The sequence below is a fragment of the Carettochelys insculpta genome, chromosome 3, assembly GCF_033958435.1.
Source record: "Carettochelys insculpta isolate YL-2023 chromosome 3, ASM3395843v1, whole genome shotgun sequence".
Taxonomy (NCBI): domain Eukaryota; kingdom Metazoa; phylum Chordata; order Testudines; family Carettochelyidae; genus Carettochelys; species Carettochelys insculpta.
In genome coordinates this window covers 58,230,351-58,252,004 of record NC_134139.1, presented here as the reverse complement: position 1 = coordinate 58,252,004, position 21,654 = coordinate 58,230,351, and the positions used below count along the sequence as shown (strand labels likewise).

At 45.2% G+C, this 21,654-nt stretch overlaps 1 protein-coding gene across 5 annotated transcripts in view; it reads left to right on the top strand.

Annotated features, from left to right (window-relative positions):
- The first annotated feature begins 3,950 nt into the window (after positions 1 to 3,950).
- MARK1 (microtubule affinity regulating kinase 1) overlaps positions 3,951 to 21,654 on the top strand; it is a 109,021-nt gene continuing 91,317 nt past the window's right edge. For all 5 annotated transcript variants that reach the window (XM_074989935.1, XM_074989933.1, XM_074989934.1 and 2 more), the window contains exon 1: positions 3,951 to 4,368. In XM_074989935.1, the coding sequence (XP_074846036.1) occupies positions 4,318 to 4,368 (51 nt within the window). In that variant the 5' untranslated portion in view covers positions 3,951 to 4,317. The remainder of the gene's footprint in view (positions 4,369 to 21,654) is intronic.

Genomic DNA, 21,654 nt, shown 5'->3' with positions numbered 1-21,654 from the left:
GGCAGTATAATATGTTGGCAATGATTCTTATTATTAGCCAGCTCATTTCAAATGCTATTACAGGAAGTCAGACAGCCTTTCCTGACTTGCTGGTGACACTGAATACATTTATACACAGTTTAAGCTGCATTCTGCTGTGACCACAAATCTATGGACAAATCCATACAACATTGGGTTTGATCTTGGCAGTCGTGGGAGTTTTGCCTAAGTAAGGGCTCTATGCAGAGATCTGAATCTACCTTCACAAGGTTTTTATTTGGATTAAAACACTGTATTTTACATGAGCTGACCAACCAAAATGGGTTAGCATCTCAAGCGGGTGGGCAACAAATTTATTTTGGCATGGTGGTTAGATCAGGTGTTTGCCCTATGTAAAACCCATCATAGATTCCTTTGTTAATTTAGAGACACAGACACACTGGACCCTGAAGATCAAGGAACATGGAGTGCAAGTGGTGGTCTCATCCCTCCTCACTGTTGAAAGAAGGGGTTCAGGTAGAGATGGTCGAATCATGGAAGAAAACGTGTGGTTGAGCGGGTTGTGTTGGAGGGAGGGATTTGGCTTCTTTGACCATGGGATCCTGTTTCAGGAACAAGGATTGCTAGGAAGTGATGGGATCCACCTAACGAAGAGAGGAAAGAGCATCTTTATGGGCAGGCTTGCAAATCTAATGAGGAGGGCTTTAAACTAGGTTCATTGGGGGATGGTCACACAAGCCCTGAGGTAAGTGGGGAAGGAGGAAGGAATAACAAAGGAGGACCCCGGTTAAGGAGAAAGTAGGACACTCAGCTAATTATGTAATGCAACACAAATGCAAGAAGCCTGGGAAAGAAACTGTAAGAATTAGAGGCCGTGGCACAGTCAAAAAAGTATGAGATGATTGGAATAATGGAGACTTGGTGGGATGACTTGCATAACTGGATCACTGTCATGGAAGGGTATAAATTGTTCAGGAAGGACAGGCAAGGGAGAAATGGAGGAGGAGTTGTGATATATGTGAGAGAGCAGTATGATTGCTCAGAGCTCCAGTATATGGAGGGAGAAAAGCCAGTTGAGTCTTTGGGTTAAGCTTAGACGCAGAAACAACAGAGGTGATGTTGGGGTTGGTGTCTGTTATAGATCACCAGATCAGGTAGATGAGGTAGACGAGGATTACTTCAGACAACTAAGAGAAGCCTCCAAATCACAGGCCCTGGTTCTCATGGACTTTAATCACCCAGACATTTGTTGGGTGACCAATACAGCAGGATACAGACAATCCAGGATGTTTTTGGAGAATGTTGATGATAACTCCCTGGTACAAGTGCAGAAGGAACTGACTGGGGCCGCGCGCAGCTTAACCTGCTGCTCACAAACAGGGAAGAACTAGTAGGAGACATAGAAGTGGGTGGCAACCTGGGCTGCAGTGATCATGAGATGGTAGATTTCAGGATGCTGACAAAAGGAAGAAAGGTGAGCAGTAAAATACACACCCTTGATTTCAGAAGAGCAGACTTTGACTCCCTCGGAGAACTGAAGGGCAGGATCCCCTTGTAAGCTAATATGAAGAGGAAAAGAGTTCAGGAGAACTGTCAGTACTTTCAAGAAGCCTTATTGAAGGCACAGAAACAAACTATCCAAAAGCACAATAAAAAAGCAAATATGGCAGATAACCAGCTTGGCTTAACGAGGAAATGCTTGGTATATAAGAAGTGGAAACTTGGACGGGTGACTAAGGAGGAGTATAAATATATGGCTGGAGAATGCTGGGGGTAAGCAGGAAAGCAAAAGCACAAATGCAACAGCCTGGCTCCCAGCTCCTCTTGCAGAGCCAGGAAACTGACCAGGGCAACAGCCTCCGTTAGTTTACTGGCTCCAGCCAGTGGAGGTGAACCAGAAACCAGGAATCAGGGGCAAACTGGGTCCTGGCTCCCCTCCATTCCTTGGGGCCAGGAAACTGAGCAGGACTGCTGCCCTGGTCAGTTTCCTGGCTTTGCAAGTAGAGAGGAGCCTAGAGCCAGGCTGCTGCTTGGTTCCCAGCTCCCTGCCACTTGCAGGACCCAGTCTGGTTAGTTTCCTGGCTGCTTCTCCCTGCCTTCCCTCAGCCACATGGGGGAAGGCAGGGAGAAGGGGCTCTTAGTCTGCCTAGTTGCTTGCAGGCTGACAGCTGCAGGTCAGCTTCAAGTTCTGCTTAACTTGCGTTAATGTCAGAAGACATTTGGAAACAAATGACAGCCAAATAACAGCACAGAACACTGAGAGCCAGAACTGGTAGCTGTAAACAAACCTTATAGGACTACTAGAAACTTAGCCACACCCATGATAAGTGGTTGTCCGGTTGACTAAAATTATGTTGGATTATGGATGTTGATGGACAAGAAAGGTTGTGTGCGCGCGCGTGTGTGTGTATTTTAATCTTCCTGACAGAAAAGGTAGGGTTCTTTTGTTTCGCGTTGTTTTCCATTTAGAATGTTGATTTTTTGAATTTGCAGAGGAGAGAAGAGTAGGTCTACAAGCCTGATGTTTGTGTCAAAAAATATTACACTAAACTCTTTCATATGTGGCAGCCCCAGGACCGGGAAGTTGCTGGATGCTCAAAGATTCTGGATAACAGAGAGATATACTTAGCAAAGTGTAACACTAAAGAAAAACAAGATTAGATATTATCAAAAACAAACACAAATGTATGCAGAGTACTTTATTTACCAACAGTAGTATTGTACACTGTAAACTTACCCTTTCGACAGGCATTTTAACAATAAGAGGGTTATCAGGGTGGGTGTGGGGCCTGAACCTACCCTGTATTGGCTGTATTTATATGTATTTACTTTCACTATACTGTATTTATGGAAAACATAACTAAAAATTACTTATGGTTAAAATGCCAGTTATCTGAGAGTTCCAGATGATAGAATGCCAGATATGAAAGATTTTACTGTATCTAAAAACTGCTAATTTCTCAAAGTATAAAATAAAGTTTCTAACTTCTACATGAAATTCATTTTCACTTTCAGGGTCAAAATCCACACAAATGGCCATTGTTCAGCAATGTGTGCTGCAGGGGCAGGCCCTGTAAAGTGTTTTAGTGACTTCTGAATGGGAGCCTGAGACTGGCATATTTGGGCTCAGAAATTACTGGCCTCATTTGCAGAGAGGCTGATCCATGGTTTCCCCATCTAAATGAAGTCTGGGTATGCAAGCTACAGGAAGTCTGTAAGAAGCAGGGAAAGTGACCTGCTCTCCAATGCTAATAATATAGGTTGAAATGAAGGCAAAGATGTCTGTGCATGCTCAGTTAGGCATGAGATCATGCCCAAAGAACCAGAACCCAAATATGCACTGCAATCCTCCTGTGCTGCAAGCCTGCCCTGGGGACACAGGAGTGAGTCAGCAGTAAAAAGGCGTTCACCTGGATCCCTTCAACCCCCAGTATTTTCTCTGCACTGTGGGACTGTTGGCCCAGGAAGCCTCTCTCCTTACCTGCAGGCCAGTGGCGCCCCAGCTTAGTGCCGAGTCCTATCAGCGGGGGATCCCAGGCGAGAGGGAAATCCCCTCTGGGTTGTATCCCCACCCCGCACGGAGGCCCTGCCCCACCGCGGTTCAGCCCCACGAGTAACTGGTTCCTTGGGCCATAACTCGCTCCCCACCCCCGACCCCTGTGTGCCCGAACCTCAGTGCTCCCCCGCCCAGGGCACAGGAGCCCTCCTTAGCCGACTGGCCAGTGTGTAGCCCGACCCCGCAAGGATCGGTGGCGGGAGCGGGGGGTGGAATGGAATCCTCCCGCCCCGGACCTTCGGGCTGACCCGGCAGCGCAGGGGCCGAGCGGGGAGGCCCAGAGGAAGCGGCCGCGGCCTGCACTGACTGCGGGAGCACAGTCCCCGCCCTGGCGTCAGCGCCGCTTGGCGCCCGCCCACCCCGTGCTGCTGAGCGCCCCTGTTTGCTCCGCCCGCCCGCGGTGGAAGCAGCAGCAGTAGCCGCCGCTGCCGGCTCCTCTGCCCCGCAAACGGCGGCGGCTGGATCCAGCGAGCCGGTGCCTCGGCCGAGCGGGGAGGGGAGGGGCAGAGCCGCGGGGGGAGGAGCCGGCGCCGGATGCTGTGAGGAGGCAGCTCCGGCTCCCCCGCGCTGCCGGCCACTCACCTGGACAGGCAGCGGCAGCAGACGGAGGCGCAGCTGGCCGGGCTGCCCCGATCCCGGGCCGGACGCGTAGGAGGCCATGGTCCCGAGCCCCTAGCACGTCCCCCGGGCCCCTGCCGCTGGGGAAGCCGGTCTCCCCGCAGCGCCGCGGCCTAGGAGTCCTGGGCGGCCCGCCCGCGGCTCTGGGCCCGCCCGCCCGCAAGATGTCCACGCGGACGCCGCTTCCCACCGTGAACGAGAGGGACACCGAGAACGTGAGTCCGGGCCCACCGCACCGCGCCGCACCGGCGGGCTGGGCACCCACCCGCCCCGGCCAGGCAGCCAGCGCCCGCTTAGGCCGCCGCTGCCGCCGCCCCCCGTGCGGGCCGGGCAGCTTGGTCCTAGGGCTGTGGGTCCGGATCGCCTCGTCCTCCGGCTTCGCCCTGGCCAAGCACCCCCCTCCCCCACAGGCCTGGGCACCCCGGTAATACCCCCGGCTGTTCCCATACCTCCGTGTCTCCTGGGCCAGGCTTCCCCCCTCCCCGCCGGCCGAGGCTTCCCTTTCCCTGGTGCCTTCTGCGCTTGACACCCCCCCCCCCCAGCGCGCGACTGAGCTCCATTCTCTCTCCTGTCTACACCCACCCCCTGGACGAGTCACTCCCTCTCACAGACCCGTCTGGACAGTGACTCTTTTACCCTCAGTTAGGTTGGCTTGGGCGCTCCTTCTGTTTAAAGGCAGTTGAGTAGAGTCAGCGCCTCCACACACCTGCAGGGAGGCTTGGTTGTGTCTTTCAGGCCTGTGCTATCACATAAGTCATTCTAACCTAGCTTGCTTTGGGGTGTAGACACCCCCTGCCCCCCAGTTACACAGGTTACAATGGCTGAAGCAGTGTCTGTACCGCCCCTTTGTGTGGGGAGAAGATGCTCTCCTGCAGATAAAGCTTCTGCCTCTCGCAGAAGTGGAGGAATGATACCAATGGAAAAGAGCCCTCCCGTCTGCTTGGAGTGTCTTCACTAGACGTGCTGTAGTGATGCTGATGTAATACGTATCCTTAGGCTTGGTCTAGCAGCTGCACGTGTTTCCTTTGGAGGATGGTTTGTGCACTCCCTAAATTCTCCAGCCCCTTCATACAGTGGAGATAGGATGCCATTTATGCTCTTTCTGCCAGGGCTGGGCATGCTACCCTATCTTGTGTCCAAGGTTGAGTTACTCTCACTTTGTTGGTTTAGACATTTAATATATGGAGATACACATACACATATCATAGAACTGTAAGGGATCTCAAGAGGTTCCCTTGCTGGTTTTCCTCCAATGGATCTTGCTCTTCTGAAAAGTCTGTGCCCAATTGACTAGTAGCCCACATAGGGAGCTGCTTAGCTATGTCTCAACTTATGCTTGTCTTAAACATTCTATGACCCTTCCTTGCTCTGCCGCCAAAGTGGTGCCTTACAGATAGGACCCTACCAATTTCACAGGTGTGAAAAAATGCATTACAGACAGTGATGCAAGTGCTTCCCCATGAATTCTGATCTCCCCCTGCTGCTAGGAGTACCCCAGCCAGGGGACTTTTGGCTCCAGCTGGGTTGGGTAGAGGGAGGACTTGTTCATCAACAGCTGCACTCAAGGGAGCTCACACCCAACTCCCGCTCTGAGAACCTTCTGCAGCCACGGAAGCTCCACAGTCGCTGCCTTCAGAGTCCAATTCTGAAGGTTTCTCAGAACTGAGGGTGGCAATCCTGTGACCTCTACAACAGGTTTGCAACCTCCCCATCCTCTTTTGGGTCAGGACCACTATCATTACAGCACTACACAGCACCGTTAGAGCATCACACCATTTCAGATTTAAACATCTGAAAATGTGAAAATTGCCAGTTTTCAAATCCTATGGTCATGAAATTGACCATTGTGGACTTTAAATTTGGTAGGTCCCTACTTATACAGTGGAGGCCTAAAATAACATTAGATACCATAAAGGGGTGGATATTTCCAATGTTTAGCTTGTTATATGGGAGAGTAGGGTGAATTAGAAGTTTTAAAAGATTTGATTATATTCATATCAGTATCTTTTTTATTTCTTTGTAATGGTAACTTTTTATAGATGTATGCAATAGTATAGGGGATATGAAACTTGTGTGTGCGGGGGAAGAAGGGACGTGGAATAGAGAAGCAAACCTAACACAAGAAATATATCTAGAAAGTGTTTATCATTAATGGCTCTTAGGAAAGTAATGGAAGTGGTGGGAGGAAGAATGGAGATAATATATGAGTTCTGGCCTTATGTTTACGCATACCATTTCTGGTGGGCAGCCACGATTATTAGGAAACCAGTGAGGAAATGGGTAGGAATAAGATCCATTCTTATTTATATTGCAGTGATATAAAAAGACCCTAACTACGATTTGGGCCTCATTCAGTGCCTGTCACTGTATAAACACACAGGCAGATATAGTGACTGTTCCAAAGAGTTCACTGTCAAACATGGAATAAAAGATGTATTCTTTGTAAATATATCTCCATCCTGAAACTAATAAAATTACACAGGAAGGTAGAGGAGTGAATGGAGAGTTATCATGGGAAAAGTGACAATCTATAAAAGATAAGGCCTTACATCTGAGAGTTACTTACAATGGGAGGAGAGGAGGATGAAATAACTAGTGTGCTTGCATATATACAAATCTATCTCAAACAGTCAACTTCCAAAAATCTGTTTAGCTATTGCAAGCAGGGAGCCTTCTTAGACAAGTACCACCAGTTCCTTGTGCGTCAGTGGTTTGTTTGTTTTGTTTTAACAAAACAAAAAAACTGGGGCCAAAATTTTCAAAATTGATTCAGTGATTTTGGGCACTGTACTTTTTTGACAGCTTGAGACACCATTAGGGTACCTGACTTTTCCAAAAAGTGTTGGGAACTTGCTGTCTGCAAATTGGCTCATTTAAAAAGTCTGAAGTTAGGCCCTCTATTAGGCGTTACTTTAGAAAACTTTGTGCTAATTCTCTAGTCTTTTTGGCTACAAACATAACCTCCTGCACATGAACGTAGTGTGAACCAATGAATGATACGTTTGTAAGTCTGCAGCAAAGCTGTTCTACTACCATGCCTGTTTGGGCATAAGGGCAGCTACTGCTTTTAGGAGTAGACTGTCCTGGGGGAAGGCCCACACCCTCGTCTTCTGGGAACAGTATGTGGTGTGCCTTCACGAGCTCCCTGCTTGAGGTGATATCAGTAGATGCTGTTCTATAGGATATCTCTGCTAGAGTAGAAAGTCTGAGGCTTCCCAGAATTAGTAATAAGTATGGTCAGAGACACATTGTTCCCTGTTCCTGGGTGCACAGGAAATGTGTGCCTCTTGCCATGCCCACTTACGGCTCTAAATTTGGAAGGTTCTCCTGCCATTACAGCAGAAGCAGGCTGATATTAATTGACATATCATTAGTTTTTTGTGGTGAGTCAGCACTCGTCGTATTTTGGGGCAGGATTAGCTTGCAGAGGGTCACAATTAACTTAATGTGTCTTCTCTGGGAGACTGTCAACCGATTTTTTTTTTTTTTTTTTTTTTTTTTTTGAGGTGTGTGGTGGTAGGCAGTATTAATGGATTGATTTGGTGTTTTTGTTAGTGCTGGGGGGAGGAATGGCATTAATTGGGAATGCAGAATTTAGCCAGCAGGTGGTTGTTGTACAGATTCTCTTGGGAGGGAAAACAGTGATTTGGAGAGTAGGGAAAATATGAAGGCTTTAGCCTGATGATTAGGCTTATTCCTTGGTTTTCCACCTCCTGAATGTACACTTGCAAGCTTCCAGTAAGTTCAGCTGCTACTGCTGATTGTCCCAGGGAGCAACTGTCCTACTCTGTGCTTCTGGAACTCCTTCAAATGTGCTTGTCCTCTGCGTGAAACTCAGATCATGGTTATGTAAACTGGAGACTATTGGTGGATGATTCCAAGGAGGAGTCCATTTATTTCTCTATTTGTGTCTAGAACTCTGCATAAGGGCCTGGAAAACCAGCCATTGTCTCCTAGTATCTCCTTGTCATTTTCTGAATAAAATAAATAAATAAATTTTTTCCTTGATGGATCAGGAGGTGGGTCAGCATGTTTTGTATGGTGGAAAAAGTCTGGAAATGGAGCCTGCTTTGAGTTCTAGGATTAACTGCCCGAAGAATTATGGGAGTTCCCCAGGAGATGGATGGGAAATTGACCCCCATATTCCATATGATCCCTGGAGGATTCCATAATGCCCTTTGTAAAGGGACCTATTTGAGAAGAGCCTAGCACAGTGTTGTTGTGAATGTTTGAGGATAGGTGTTCTTCAGCTGGCTCAGGATGTGGAATGTGGTGGACCAGTCAGTGTCACTGATAATTTATCTAGTGTGAACTTTTCTCTTCTTGTGCTCAGTGGAACCTACCTATAGAATCTAGATTATTAGGAAAATGAAATTTTAATGGATTTATGAATTGGGGGACGGGGGACAAGGAGGTAAGATTTAAGAAGCTTGTGTATTTGAATAGTCTAAGTAAAGTTTACTTCCATTCAGATGCTTATTGGAAACTCTGAGGAGGTAGATGTGAGGAGGGGGACTACAGCTCTATTGATCCATGTTAGCAGAGGAATTTTTTTTTTTCTAGCTGTCAGGGTGTGAATAGGAACAAGAGCAGATTTCCTGTGTTCCCCCTCTGATTTTTTGTTGTCGTCGTTGTTGTTTGTTACAGGTCCTCATAATGCAATGTATTTGGTACACAATGGGTAAAATTGAGTGTGTTGAGGAATTTGGAAATTTGGGGCTGATCAGTTTGGATGAACAAAATTTCTTGTCTGCGGGGTATGCAGTGGGTGAAGCTTTCAGCCAACAGTTCCTGCTTGAATCAAAATACCAATATTTTAGAAAAATTCCCCAGTGATTCTCCCTTGACGACATGACACAGTTGGAAAATGGTTTGGTTGAGGTAAAGGCAAAAGAGGATAAATTAATTTATAATATAAATACCATTCCATAGTTACCGTAAACCCCTGATATATGCAGAGGTTGTGTTCTTGCGCAACCCCACATAAGTCACATTTTGCATTACTTGGGAGAGCCAATTTTCCTGCTCCTGTGAGTGGCGCACGGCTGGAGCCTGGCATCTGCTCCCCACCACCCTGAGTTGCGTTAAGCTGAGATAAGCATGACTTGAGTGTGTGTACCTTGGGGTTCTACTGTATTCTAAAATTAGAGGTCTTTTTGGTTCTTTTCATCCTGCAGAAGGAAAAAAAAATAAGTTGGGTGATGGTGGAAGTAGATCTTTTTCTTACTTGCTTTGGTAAAGCTACTAATGGCTGTAGCCATCTTCCTGAAATAGACTTAGGTGGTATCTACACTACAAAAGTAACTTTGAAGTTGCTTACTTCGAAATACAACTTTGAAGTAACAGACTTTGAAGTTGAGCATCCACGCACACTTTTGAAGTTAAACTTCGAAGTAGGACACCACTCCGTTCCCAGGAGTTAACTTCAAAAGTTAACTTCAAAGTAAGGGAAGACGTGTAGACTTTCTGCTGACTACCCCGAAGTAGTGCCTAACTCTGAAGTTAACTTTGAAGTGAGTTCCTAGTATCGATGCACCCTTAGCTACCCAGTTTGGGAACTCTTTGAAATTCCATAGTCAACTTCAGCTGAGTTTTGTTGGTATTTTCAGTGTTATTTGTGTACCTAGGAAACACAACCAAGTATCAGAACCCCATCATGTGAGCATGAACAATACCCACGAATAACAAACATACCAGTTCCTGCCCCAGGGGGCTTGAATGGTTAGCATCAAGTAGCATGTGACAAATGCATAAAATAGTGTGGGGGTGGAGTGGAGGGAAGAGATAACAAAATGAACAGATTTGAGAAGAAAAGTAGAAGTTGCGGCTTGCCCCTTGTCTAGCAATCCCAGGTGGAAAAGATTGAAGACCTACTGGAAGGTTGATTGCAGAGAGGTGTTTTGAACAGGGTGTAGAGGAGAATAAGAAAACGGCTTTATGATTTTTCGAGAGATTCTCCTAAAGCTTGTAGGCGGAATGAGATAAGGGAAGCAACCTAGTAGCTAAAGAGGCAGGTGGTGTCACGGGTGACTTTTTGTTGACAGCAAGGCTTGAATATTTTTGTAGTTTTTAAGTTAAAAAGCCTGAGAAGAGGGATAGACTGTGAAAATGTGTCTGAGGGAGATAAGGAGGCAGCATAAGATGGGTTAACTGGAATAGTATTAACTATGCTATAGTTAGACTATTTTTATTGTCTGGATTTGCTTTACATGATAAGAACATATGGTTTTTATTTGGGAGAGGGGGCGTGGGAGAAAATATCCTGTCAAGAATTCTTTCTTCCAGTGCCTTAAGCGAAATCATGGCCTGGTTTCTGAGCCTTGCAGGTTCAAAAGTGCATTGCATCTTTTTGTCCACAATTTAATGGAGTGGTGTGAATGTTGGCCATATCATCTCTGTCAGATTGTTTCTGTTTTGTAAGTTTGTCATTAAGTTGTACATAGGTTAGGAGGTGTGAACATAAAATGCTGCTATAACCTGTTGAAGATGTCTTTTTTGCTTCTAAGTTGTACAGCATTGTTGCATTCATAGAGTGGGTTTTCATGCTGTACATCAGCATCTTTGTTTTTTATGAAACAGACGTCAAGGAGTTTGAATTTAACTGTCATTTAAAATGTACGTGGCTACTAATGGGACACATGAATAAACTTTTAGTTTCCGCCCTCTGCGTTGAAGGAATTCATCTCATAATTCTCTTCTTGAGTTAACGTCTTGTTCAAGGCAGTTCTTGTGTTAAATGATTTTTTGATGTTAGTGGAAGAAAATTTTTTCATTTTCATGCAAGTTAAAAAAAATCTGCACATTTGATTTATTTTCTGTGTGTGTGGCTTTTAAGGTTCATATGTAACAATAACATCAGTTTGCATGTGTTCCCCTTCTTGAAAATGATAATTTCAGAACCAATAGTAATTGGTTACACACATAATCAGAAAAACAAGAAAAATACTGTGTGTGTGCAATGTTGCCAAATAATCATTGTTCTTGAGACCTGTTTTTCTGACTTTGATTTTAACTGTGCAGACTTAATCTGCATTAATGCAGTTTTTTAACATAATACATTTGTCTTTTTAAAAAAGGGGGAAGTGATTTATGTGTTCTTAATAATTTAATCACTTTCAAGCTCCCAACTTATTATTTGAGGTAAACATCCCATAGTGGATGAGTTAAGTTCCACTCTGTGCTGCTGCTGTTTGGATGGTGTTATTCTGTGTGTTTTTAAGATGATAGAACAGAAAAGATGGTTTTAATGTTCTCTTTAAGTGAAACTACAGAATTTGTAAAATACTGTAAAAACAAGCAAAATTAGACTGTTGATCTGTTTGTATTTGCACTTACAATTTTTTTCTGGTCTTTCTATTAACAAAGCTTGCTTTTTAAAGAATGTGAAGTTTTAGTAAACTTAAAGCAGTGCTTGTGCTATAATAAGTTACAAGTGTGCTTTGGTGTGGTTCATGTCTGCAACTGGAAACTATTGTGTAGATGAAACAAACGTTATGTTATTGCTGACATCTCTGAGAGCCATTCAGTGATGGTGGAAGTGTGTGAGCCTTTTCTTCACTATAGTTTCCACCACTGGTAATAGTGAGGGTGTCTCTCTCCAGGGGTCAGCAACCTTTCCAAGGTGCAGTGCTGAAATATGACCTTTTAATCTTCATGTACGATCCAAGTGCCAGTGATACTTTTTAAAGTTCCTTGTAGTCCTCCTTACAGCAGATTCATTAATAAATAAAGATGCAGAGCTCTACCATTTAGGTGGTGGTTAGTAGCATTAGATGGTGTTTTATTAATCTACAGGAGGCATGGCTTTGAGGAATCTGCATGGGTAAGGAGGGGTGGAACTGAGCTCCTGCCTCCTGTGACGATGACAATCAGCTCACATGCTGACTCCTGGTCTGTACTTACTGGAGATGGACTTGTTCAGGGTCAATCTTCCACAATTCGATTTAGCACACCAAGTGGGAAAGCACTAAATCGAACCATCAAGGCTTGTCACATGGCCCTGGTCCACCTCATTCTCACAAGACGTGAGGCAGGTCGATTTGAGAGTTTCTCTCTCTACGTGGATGGCCTGATAAATCAATCTCCAATATGTCAATTCCAGCTTTGCAATTGTCATAGCTGGAATTGCGTATCTAAGGTAGACTTTCATGTCTAGCGTAGACCTGCCCTTCGACAGTGTCATAGATTCAAGCACAATTTCTCTCTCTCCTCACCAATATTTTAGATGTAAATAAAGCCCCAAAATCTCCTTCATGCAAATTGTGCAATAAGCAATACAAGAGTATCAGTTTGGTGATCAGGACAAGTAGGTAGAATGTGTGGTCCTGTCCGCAGGAAAGTGTGATTTCATTGTCAGTATTCAGAAGTGATCTTTCAGGTGCCTCCTATGGTTTTCCTCCACCACCTTTCACCAGAAAACACTGCTTCTCAATGCAGTCAGTGCTGAGTTTCAGATTCTGGCTCTTGTGCTATAGTCATTGGGTTTTTTTAAATGTGTGGCTATAATTTCAAAATACAGATTTTTTTTTTTTTTAGATCTGTTTTTATTTTCTCCAAGAATTCAGAGTCATTACAGGGATTTTGCTGAAACTCTCAAAATTGCCCTGTCATCTTCTGACCTATATAATGTACCCCTTTGGGAAGTGCTAAACATGAAAAGATTCATAACAAAAGGTGGATGTTTTGGAAAGTTACAAGCATGTGAAAACAAGAAGTTAAAATAGAAAGCATTATGTAATCTTCATTATAGTGGAGATTTGACATGCATGCTATTAAATAGCTTAATCGTTTTTCTTCAGTTTTAACTACAGAATCTTTTTGGATTCCTTTCTCCATATCCTTCTCCTTCCCCCCAGATGCGGCTACTTTTTAGAGTTCCCAGATGCAGTTTACTGCCGGATGCTGTTACTTTTTAGAGTTGTTTTCACTTTCCCAGTTCATAAATGAAGTTTTTTGATAGTCTCTTAGCCCAGTGTTCAAGTAAAGCTTCCAGTTTTAACTGTAGGTTATTTTCCTGTAATTAAAGCCTATGAAGATTAATACTGGATATCTTCTCAGGCTAGATAACTGGCAAAAAAGTCCTATTGCAACTATCTCAAGGTCAGTTTTTTGAATTTTGTAGCTGGATAGGATATTGCATGGTAGGCAGGATTTTGGCAGGTATCCCAGGGAAACTAAGGTAAGAAACTACAGATTGATAGAATAGTACTGTACATGTTTTTTGTCTGTTGTTTTCAATGTACTTTATATAAATAAGATCAAACATATATACAGTAACTGTAGCTTTAAAATAATTCCGAGGAGACTTCATTGAAACGTATATGTCATATGTAGGTCAATTTTGCATTCACGTGAAGCTGAGAGGACTGAGGAATTTTTGTGTGCAAACTAGAAAAGAAAATGCATACTTTTGTCAAAAGACATATGATCATGTTTATTGTAATAGGGTTTGCACAGTTAAATTCAGCTGGGCTACAATTAACCTTTAAGGCAATGAACCAGACAAAATCAAGTAGGAATGGCATGGTTAATGCAGTAGTGGCAAATCAATAGAAGGCTGTTTATGCGTAAAATATTAAGTAGATTTTTTATGCATCAATTTGTAAATCCTACAGTGACAGGTCTTGTTCTAAAATTATTTGTTCTACCAAGACAGATGATTTGCCTTCACTTTGTTGTGCACTTGAATCATTGTGATTGTGAGAAACATAATGGTAGGCAATGGTAGAACAGGTTCATATTTCTGGTGAAACATACGTTTTCTTCATCAGCTTTTAAGTGTTCTGGCTTGCTCTTTTTGGTGCATCCTGATTCAGCTACCAAAGCTGAATTTTCTCTAATTTTTTTCTTTCACAGTCTTTGGATTTACTGCAATTCTGTGATCTGGATCATCTTATTCTTTTTGCAGGCTTTCTCCCTGTTCTTGAGTTTTAACCACTTGAAACTGAAGTCAACAGGATTTGTAATTCTTCAGTACTAATTAGGAACAAAGCCCTTGGTTTGCCCTTTGAATTATTTTATCAGTACCTAAATCCTTAAAGTGATTGTTTTGAAAGTGAAAACCTATATGCTTGCATCCAAGTACATGTTGAACCTCTCTAGTCTGGCACCTCAGGACCTAACAAGTGCCAAACGAGAGAATTTGCCGGACCATGGGAAGCCAATATCATCCAGCAGCATTACGAGCACTTCCCTTGCTTACTGGGCTCTGGGAAGACATTTAGTGGTAAATTAGAGCTAAATAACAGCACAGTGTACTCTAAGCCAGGACTGGTGGCTGTGAACAAACTTTATGGGACCCAGGGAAACTTGGCCACACCCATAATTAGTGGTCATCCAGCTAACTAAAATCATGCCGGATTATGGATGTTGCTGGACAAGAGAATGCCAAACTAGAGAGGTTCAGTCTGTATATCCGGCACTGTTTATCACAACACTGCAAAGCTGGGGCTCTAATGTGTGAGGACCAAAATATTTCACTTCTGTTGTAAATTTATAGTCATTTTCACCATCTTCATTTAAATATTGTGACAAGGTAAGGCTGGGAGCGGGTGAGAACAAGAGGGAAAAGCAGGGCAGGCAAACAAGCAGAGTGTGAGCAGCTGGGGAGGAAGCCACCTTGGGCCAACTGGGGCCAGCTGATCCCACTTAAGTCTGCTTTTAAAAGAACCCTTTGCCCAGTAGGCATGGGGGAGAGAGGAGAGCGGTAGAGGAGAAAAGAAAGCGAGAGGAGAGAAGCAAAAGGAGTTTTTCTAGAGACACAAGAGAAGGAGAAGAGTACTCAGCCGCAAGGGGCTAAGGTCCCTGCCCAGGAGACCCTGAGATTTGGTGTAAGTCCAAGTAGCCGGATCACACAGGAGGAGCCAATCCAGGAGGGGGATGTGCTGCTGCTACTGACACTGCCTCTTCCTGGAGGAGGTATGGGGTGGGGGAAGGAATTGTCTGGGGAAGTGGCCCAGGGAAGAGCTGCAGTGTTCATGATGAGGGGAGGCCTTTGCCACCACTTAGCAGCCACAGAGGGTCCCTGGGCTGGAACCCAGAATGAGTGGGTGGGGCCTGGGTTCCCCCCAGATCACCATCACCTCTCCCCGCTCCTCCATCTCAAGAAAGGTGACGGTATCCTGGCTTTGGGGTTAGTAGACTAAACAGAGGCCCAGAGCCCAGGAGCAAGGCTACCCTTGCCACAATATGTATACAAAATGTAAACAGACTTCTTAAAAAGAGTAAGCCATATAAAGTTATGAGAGAACTTGAACTGAAAAAAAAATCTGCTTGAAAAATATGAAAGTCACTCAAAAAATCTAAATATCTATTTAACCCACTAAATGAATGAATAATAAATGATTTCATAGTACTTACTGTAGGAAATATTAAGATTGATAATAAGGGTGATTGAAACACTGTAGAAGGCTTATTACGCAAGCATATTTAATTTACTCATGAGTGCAGACAAATACCATCACTGATCAATATAGAACTGTCAGCAGCATTCTCTGCTTCAGTGGTTGAGTGGTATTGCACAATCCACTTGTGTTTGTATTTGCTTTGTATGATGCATGTGAGCATTACAAAATGAAGGGTATTAGTGAAAGGAGAAAGCATTTAAACTTAAAAATAATTTACTATGTGTAAGTTAAGCCATAGAAATGCACCTAAAATATTTCATTGTACACGGGTTTTTTAAACAGATAAAACTGAGGGATATGAAACTAGTGTAATAAGACAGGATCTTAATTCACCTCCAGTAAGAAACATTCACACAGTACGTAGCAGAACATCTGTGAGCACTGAAGATCTTGTGGCTTTGTTTCACAAGAGAAGGAGGTGTTGTTAGTGGAAACAAATTCTTATTTATAATTGCAGTAGAGCATAAAGGCCCAACAGAGACTGGGCCATTATTTGAGGTACTGTACAAACACATAGTAGTAATGTCCCTGTCCTGAAGAGCGTACAGTAAAAGCCCTAGTCCTGCAAACTCTTAGCACAGCTGAACTCCAAAGACATGAGCAGTCCCATTTAATTTGGACTACTCCGGTTTAAAGTTAAGATTATGCACAAGTGTTCACAGGATAAAGATGTAAATAGAGCAGGCAGACAAAGCATGAAAAAGGGATACAGCATCCAAGCAACTGAGAGGGAACTCATTCACAGAGGTTGTGCCTTGCTCAAGGTCATGCAAGAAGTCTGTGGCAGAACTGGAAAATGAACCCAGATGAGTTCCCATCCAATATCTGAACTAAAGAAAAAATAAATCTTCAAAATTCAGTCAATCTCTGCTTTGTGTGGACTTGGCTTACCTGTTTTTATGTTAACGCAAGTCGAGTCTGGGGAGAACCTAATTTCTTGTACCCTACCTTGCTGCTGACCCCCCATGCTGCTGGCCGGCTCAGGGGCTCTTTAGGAGGCAGCTCCTGCCTTCCAGCTGCCCAGCACTGCAACACCAGGGCAGAAAGGGCCAAGGACAGTTGGTGCTGCTCAGGGTCGAGCCACACCATGGCTGGAGCTGCCGCCACCCGAACAGCTCTGGGGCCAAGCTGTGCTGCAGCTGTGGGTGGCAGGAGTGCCATGGCTACACTGCATGGCTGGTGGCTGGAGCAGGAGATAACTCGAGCTCCCCCGTGTGCAGGTGGGGTGCCAGTTGGAGCCTCTGCTCCAGCTGCCCGCTTCCCCCAGCCAGGGGAGTTCCAGGGATCTCCCCAACCCCACACCCACCTCCAATTTACACAAAATTTAATTTACGCAGAGGTTGCCCAGGACGCAACGCCACTTAAATTGAGGGTTTATTGTATAACTTAAAACTTGTAGCTATCTTAAGAAATGCCAAATGATTTGAAGAAACTGATATATTGTAATAGCAAAACAATTTACTTTTTTATAACTTTGAATACATTAAAATGCTGTTGAGAAATTACATTCTGTGGCTGTGTCTACACTACTAAAATAACTTTGAAGCTGCTTACTTTGAAGTACAAGTAAGCAACTTTAAAGTAGAGCATCTACACACACCCTACTTCGAAGTTAAACTTCGAAGTAGGGCACTACTCCATTCCTGGGAATGGAATACAGACTTCAAAGTTGGGCTCCCTACTTGAAAGTTAATATATTCTCTATGCGCATATCGGTATGTGTTTTTCAGAAACAGTCCATTACATTAGAGACATTCAGCCATGACTAGGAAGGAACAATGGAAGGTGTTTGAACAGTGCAAGGACGTACCAGTAACAGTAAGTCACAAAATTAAGAACATGAGACAACTCAAACAAAAATTTAGACTTATAGGTGCATCTCCACTAGGAACTAACTTCAAAGTAGCCAGCAGAGAGTCTACACACATTTTCCCTTACTTGGAAGTTAACTTCCCTGGGTGTGGGGTTGGGGAGATCCCCTTGGAAGTGGGATCCCTCCAGTGGTCCTCTGTTCCTAGTCTTGCTGGGTCCTGAGGTATGGAGCTTTAAGCTCTCAAGCTGGGTCTACACTACAGAGTTCTGTTGATTGAAGACGCCTTCTGTCGACAAAACTAGGGCGTGTCCCCATTAAAATGTGTTCTGTCAAGAATCTATTGACAGAACAGTTTTCCTGGCAGAGTTCTGTCTTGACTAGACAAGGCATAGCACCTCTGTCGACCAGATTTTGTCGCCAAAAAATAGCGTAGACGCTCCGTGGGGCCCTTTGTTAACAGAGAGGGCTTCTGGTTTACTGGGCTGTCCTATTTGCAGAGCTTCCAGTTGGCTGTTCTGTTGACAGAAGGATGGGCAATCTGGCCTCTCTCTGTCAACAGAGGGCATTCACAGGGAGGAGCCTGTCTTAAGTGTGGACACATTCTGTAGACAGAAGTTCTGTCAGGAAATATCTGTCGAGAGTGACTTCTGTCAGCAGAACTCTATATGCAGACACAGCTTCAGTGGTCTAGGATTCAGTGTGCACCGCGGGTCTCCAGAGGTTGAATTAGGAAAGGGGAAAAACAAACACAAAAAAAGTGGTGTTCCCAAACAGAGTAGATAAAAATACAATAATATTTAAAAATCATCTTTTAATTTAAATTTTCATAAACCTTTTTTGTTTTAAAAATCTATCGAAAAATAAATTTGAGAAAACAACCTCTGTTAAAGCCTAGACTTACTATACTTTAGTAACATTTAAATGTAAAACCAAACTGTTTCCTGAATACCTGGAACCAGAGTTTGTTGAATTGAGAAGCCAGGTTTTGACAGCAGTTGCCTCTTCTGCAGATATGGGAAGAATATTGATTTAAATCAATCCACCCTGCATTCAAATCAAACCCAACCTGTTTAACACTGTAATGAACAAGCATTCGCAGTATATAGTGTAGATGTTCAAAAGGTGATTATGTACGCTTTGGTTTGTTTGGTAGTTGTCTCTTTGGGAGGCTAAAGAGCTCTGCTGTTCTCTCTGAGCTCGTCTCATCCTTGGATGAATGAGAGCAATACTCTTAAAATTACCTATTTGTGGTGCCAGAAGCATGTGTGTGCTGCTCTTTGTACTAAGGTCTTCTCTCTGCTTTTCTGTTTTTTGTTCAGTAGTTAGCAGTGGTGGATGCTGGGATGATGATGATGTAATGTGTGGTAAACCCGGTGGTAGACTCTTACCTGGAAGCTTCTGGAGCCTTCTAGAAGGACAGTATACTGGGTGGCGGGCCAATGCATTTCTGTTCCCTGTCTAGGCCCAGACCTTCATTGGTCAGATAGGCCCTGTGCTCCCTATAAAAGGCTCCCCATCTGGTAGCAGGGGGGAAGGTTTTGGGAGGTGCACCAGAGGAGTAGAGCGGGAGCACGAGCACAGTGAAAAGGTACCACGGGGAAGTGGTGGGTGAAGTGGCCCAGGGTGAGGCTACTACTTTGGGGCAGGGGTAAAGGTCCTGCCGCTTGCCTCTTGTTCTCATAGGGACCTTGGGCTGGAGTCCAGGGTAGAGGGTGGGTCTGGACTCCCCCCACCCTTCCACCGAGGCATCACTTTACTAGAGCAGGCACGGGCCTGCAAGGGGACTGGTGGTATTCTCCCTGTACTGGTCCTGCCTATGATGAGGATGGCTTGCTAAGCGGAGACCCCTGCCTTTGGAAGGGCCTGGGCAAAAGGGGGGCCTCTGTGAGTCTCTGAGGCATCACAGATCCGCCAGGAAGCGCAGGGACCCACAGAGGCTGACAAGGGACTTTGTCACAAATCTTAACATCTCGATGAGTGCAAACAAGTCATCTTCCACCTCTGGATTTTTGCAGTGATGTCTGCCTGAATTTGAATTAGTGTCACATTCGCATTTTAAAAGTTGCCTTTGCAACAATAAGGCACTTTTTTAAGCTGAAGTTCTAGAGCTCAAAATGGTATTCTAGGTATGTGGGAGTGAACTATAAACTGTCCCCTCTCGTTACAAACCTTATGCCTCTTGAATCTGAACTTTTGGGGGAAAGAGAAGGAAACTTCTGTTTCATGCAGACAGTAAAATATGAAGGCACTTGTAATTGCTCTGGTAAGTGGTATGTTAGTATTCCTAGCTGAATCAAGTATGGCACGTGAAAGGCATCTTTCGGTTCATGATGAATGTGGCTAATCAAGTAGTTCCACAGTTTATTGCAACCATATTATTGTCACATAAATAAACATGGTGACAGGTTCAGTCATAGGCTGGAGGGGACCTCAGGGGTCATCAGGTCCAGCCACCTGCCCAAAGCAGGATCAGCCCCAACTAAGTCATCCCAGCCATGACTGTCAAGCTGGGACTTAAAAACCTCTAGGGATGGAGAATCTACCACCTCTCTAGGCAACGCATTCCATTACTTCAACACCTTCCTGGTGAAGTGGTTTTTCCTAACGTCCAACCTGCACCTCTCCCTCTGTAACTTCACACCATTGCTCCTTGTTCTGTCATCATGGGTGTGGCCAAGTTCCCCCCAGTCCCATAAAGTTTCTTTCCAGCCAGTAGTCCTGACTCTCCATGTTCTGGGCTGTTGTTTAGTTGTCATTTACCCCTACATGTTTTTTAAGAGCCCAAGACACTTCAGAAGTCTTAGTTATGCTGCTAGGTAATATTGACCTCCTGTGGTCCGGCAAATTCTCTGATTCGGCACCGGTCAGGTCTTAAGAGTGCCAGACTAGAGAGGGTCAACCTGTAGCTTTCAACAATATGACACACACTGGGGACTCCAGCAGGCAAACAGATCCAGCCACTCATGATTTCCTAAAGCTCCAGCCCGAGCTCCCAGCTCAGTACAAGGTGTGAATGCGGAGAACTCGTTTGCTAGACCAGTGTCAGTACAGCTGCAGCAACCTATTCATTTTCTGGGAGAGGCTAAGTGACAGCCTGCAGAGAGATCTTGTGGTGAACACACACCTGTCAGCAGGGCAGGTTGAAATGCGGATGCGTAGTGCTGGCTGGCGAGGCCTGAGGGTGTTGCCACACAGACGGAAGTGGCATGGCTCGACAGAGGGAGTTGCCAGAGAATATGGCTCACAGGAGAGAATTATCGCTAACGATGCTCCCATGCTTCTGACCTACACAGCAGTGAATAAAGCCAGTGTCTCCACAAGAAGCAATTCACCTTGCCTGCTGCGGAAGGGCTCGGAGCCAGGAGCCTCTCTGTTCTCTCTGCCAAATCTGTTTCCTCGCTCTTGTGCGTTCCTCTCTCTGGGCCTCTCCTGGTCATGTTGGCATGGAGATCTCCTGCCTTCTGTTGCTTAGCCTACGTCTCCTCTGGCTTCCAGTCCCCTATTCCATCCCCTTCAGCTTCCACCCCATCATGCTGCCCCGTGCACGTCCCCCAGCCCCACCTGCCACACCTGGGTGATTTAAAATGGCCGGCAGCCCCTGCTGCCACCACAGGCAGTGCAGTGGAGCTAGAGAGTCTTCCAACTGCTTGCTCATGCTGCTGTCTGCATGTGTGCCCCTGCAGTCCCAGGGGGACTGTCTGTGTACTGCAGTGGGGTCCTGGGAGCAGCCCACAGACATCCCCCAGTTTGAATCACCTGGGGGCAGCAAGGGACACACAGGTGGGCAGCAGAGTGTGGAGACCCCTGCCCCTCAGGACCCGCTGCCTGACAGGATGGCCCGCGTTAACGTGGCAGCCCTTCTCCCACATGGCCCTTTCCTTCCCCAAATCTCGCACTTCCTTCCAGCCCTGAACTCCCTCCCACAGCCTGCACCCTTCAGCTCCAGCACCCAACCACCCATCAGAGCCTGCACCCCTCACCTCCTGCACCCAAATGCTCCCCCAGAGCCTGCACCCCTTGCCCCCTGCACCCAAACATCCTCCAGGGCCTGCACACTGGGGTCCCTTTTATCAGTGAAAGGGAGAGATGCACAGTGATTGTCCCCCCCCCCCCACCGCAAAAAAGTTATTTACACAGGGCTTGACAATAAACAAAGGTGTTTTTATTAAGCATAAAAAGTAAGCGTGAAGTAATTGTGAGTGCAAACAGGCAGATCAAAGTAAATGACTAAACCCAAATAAACAAAACACACCAGCTAATCCTCATATACAAAGAAACTTGCT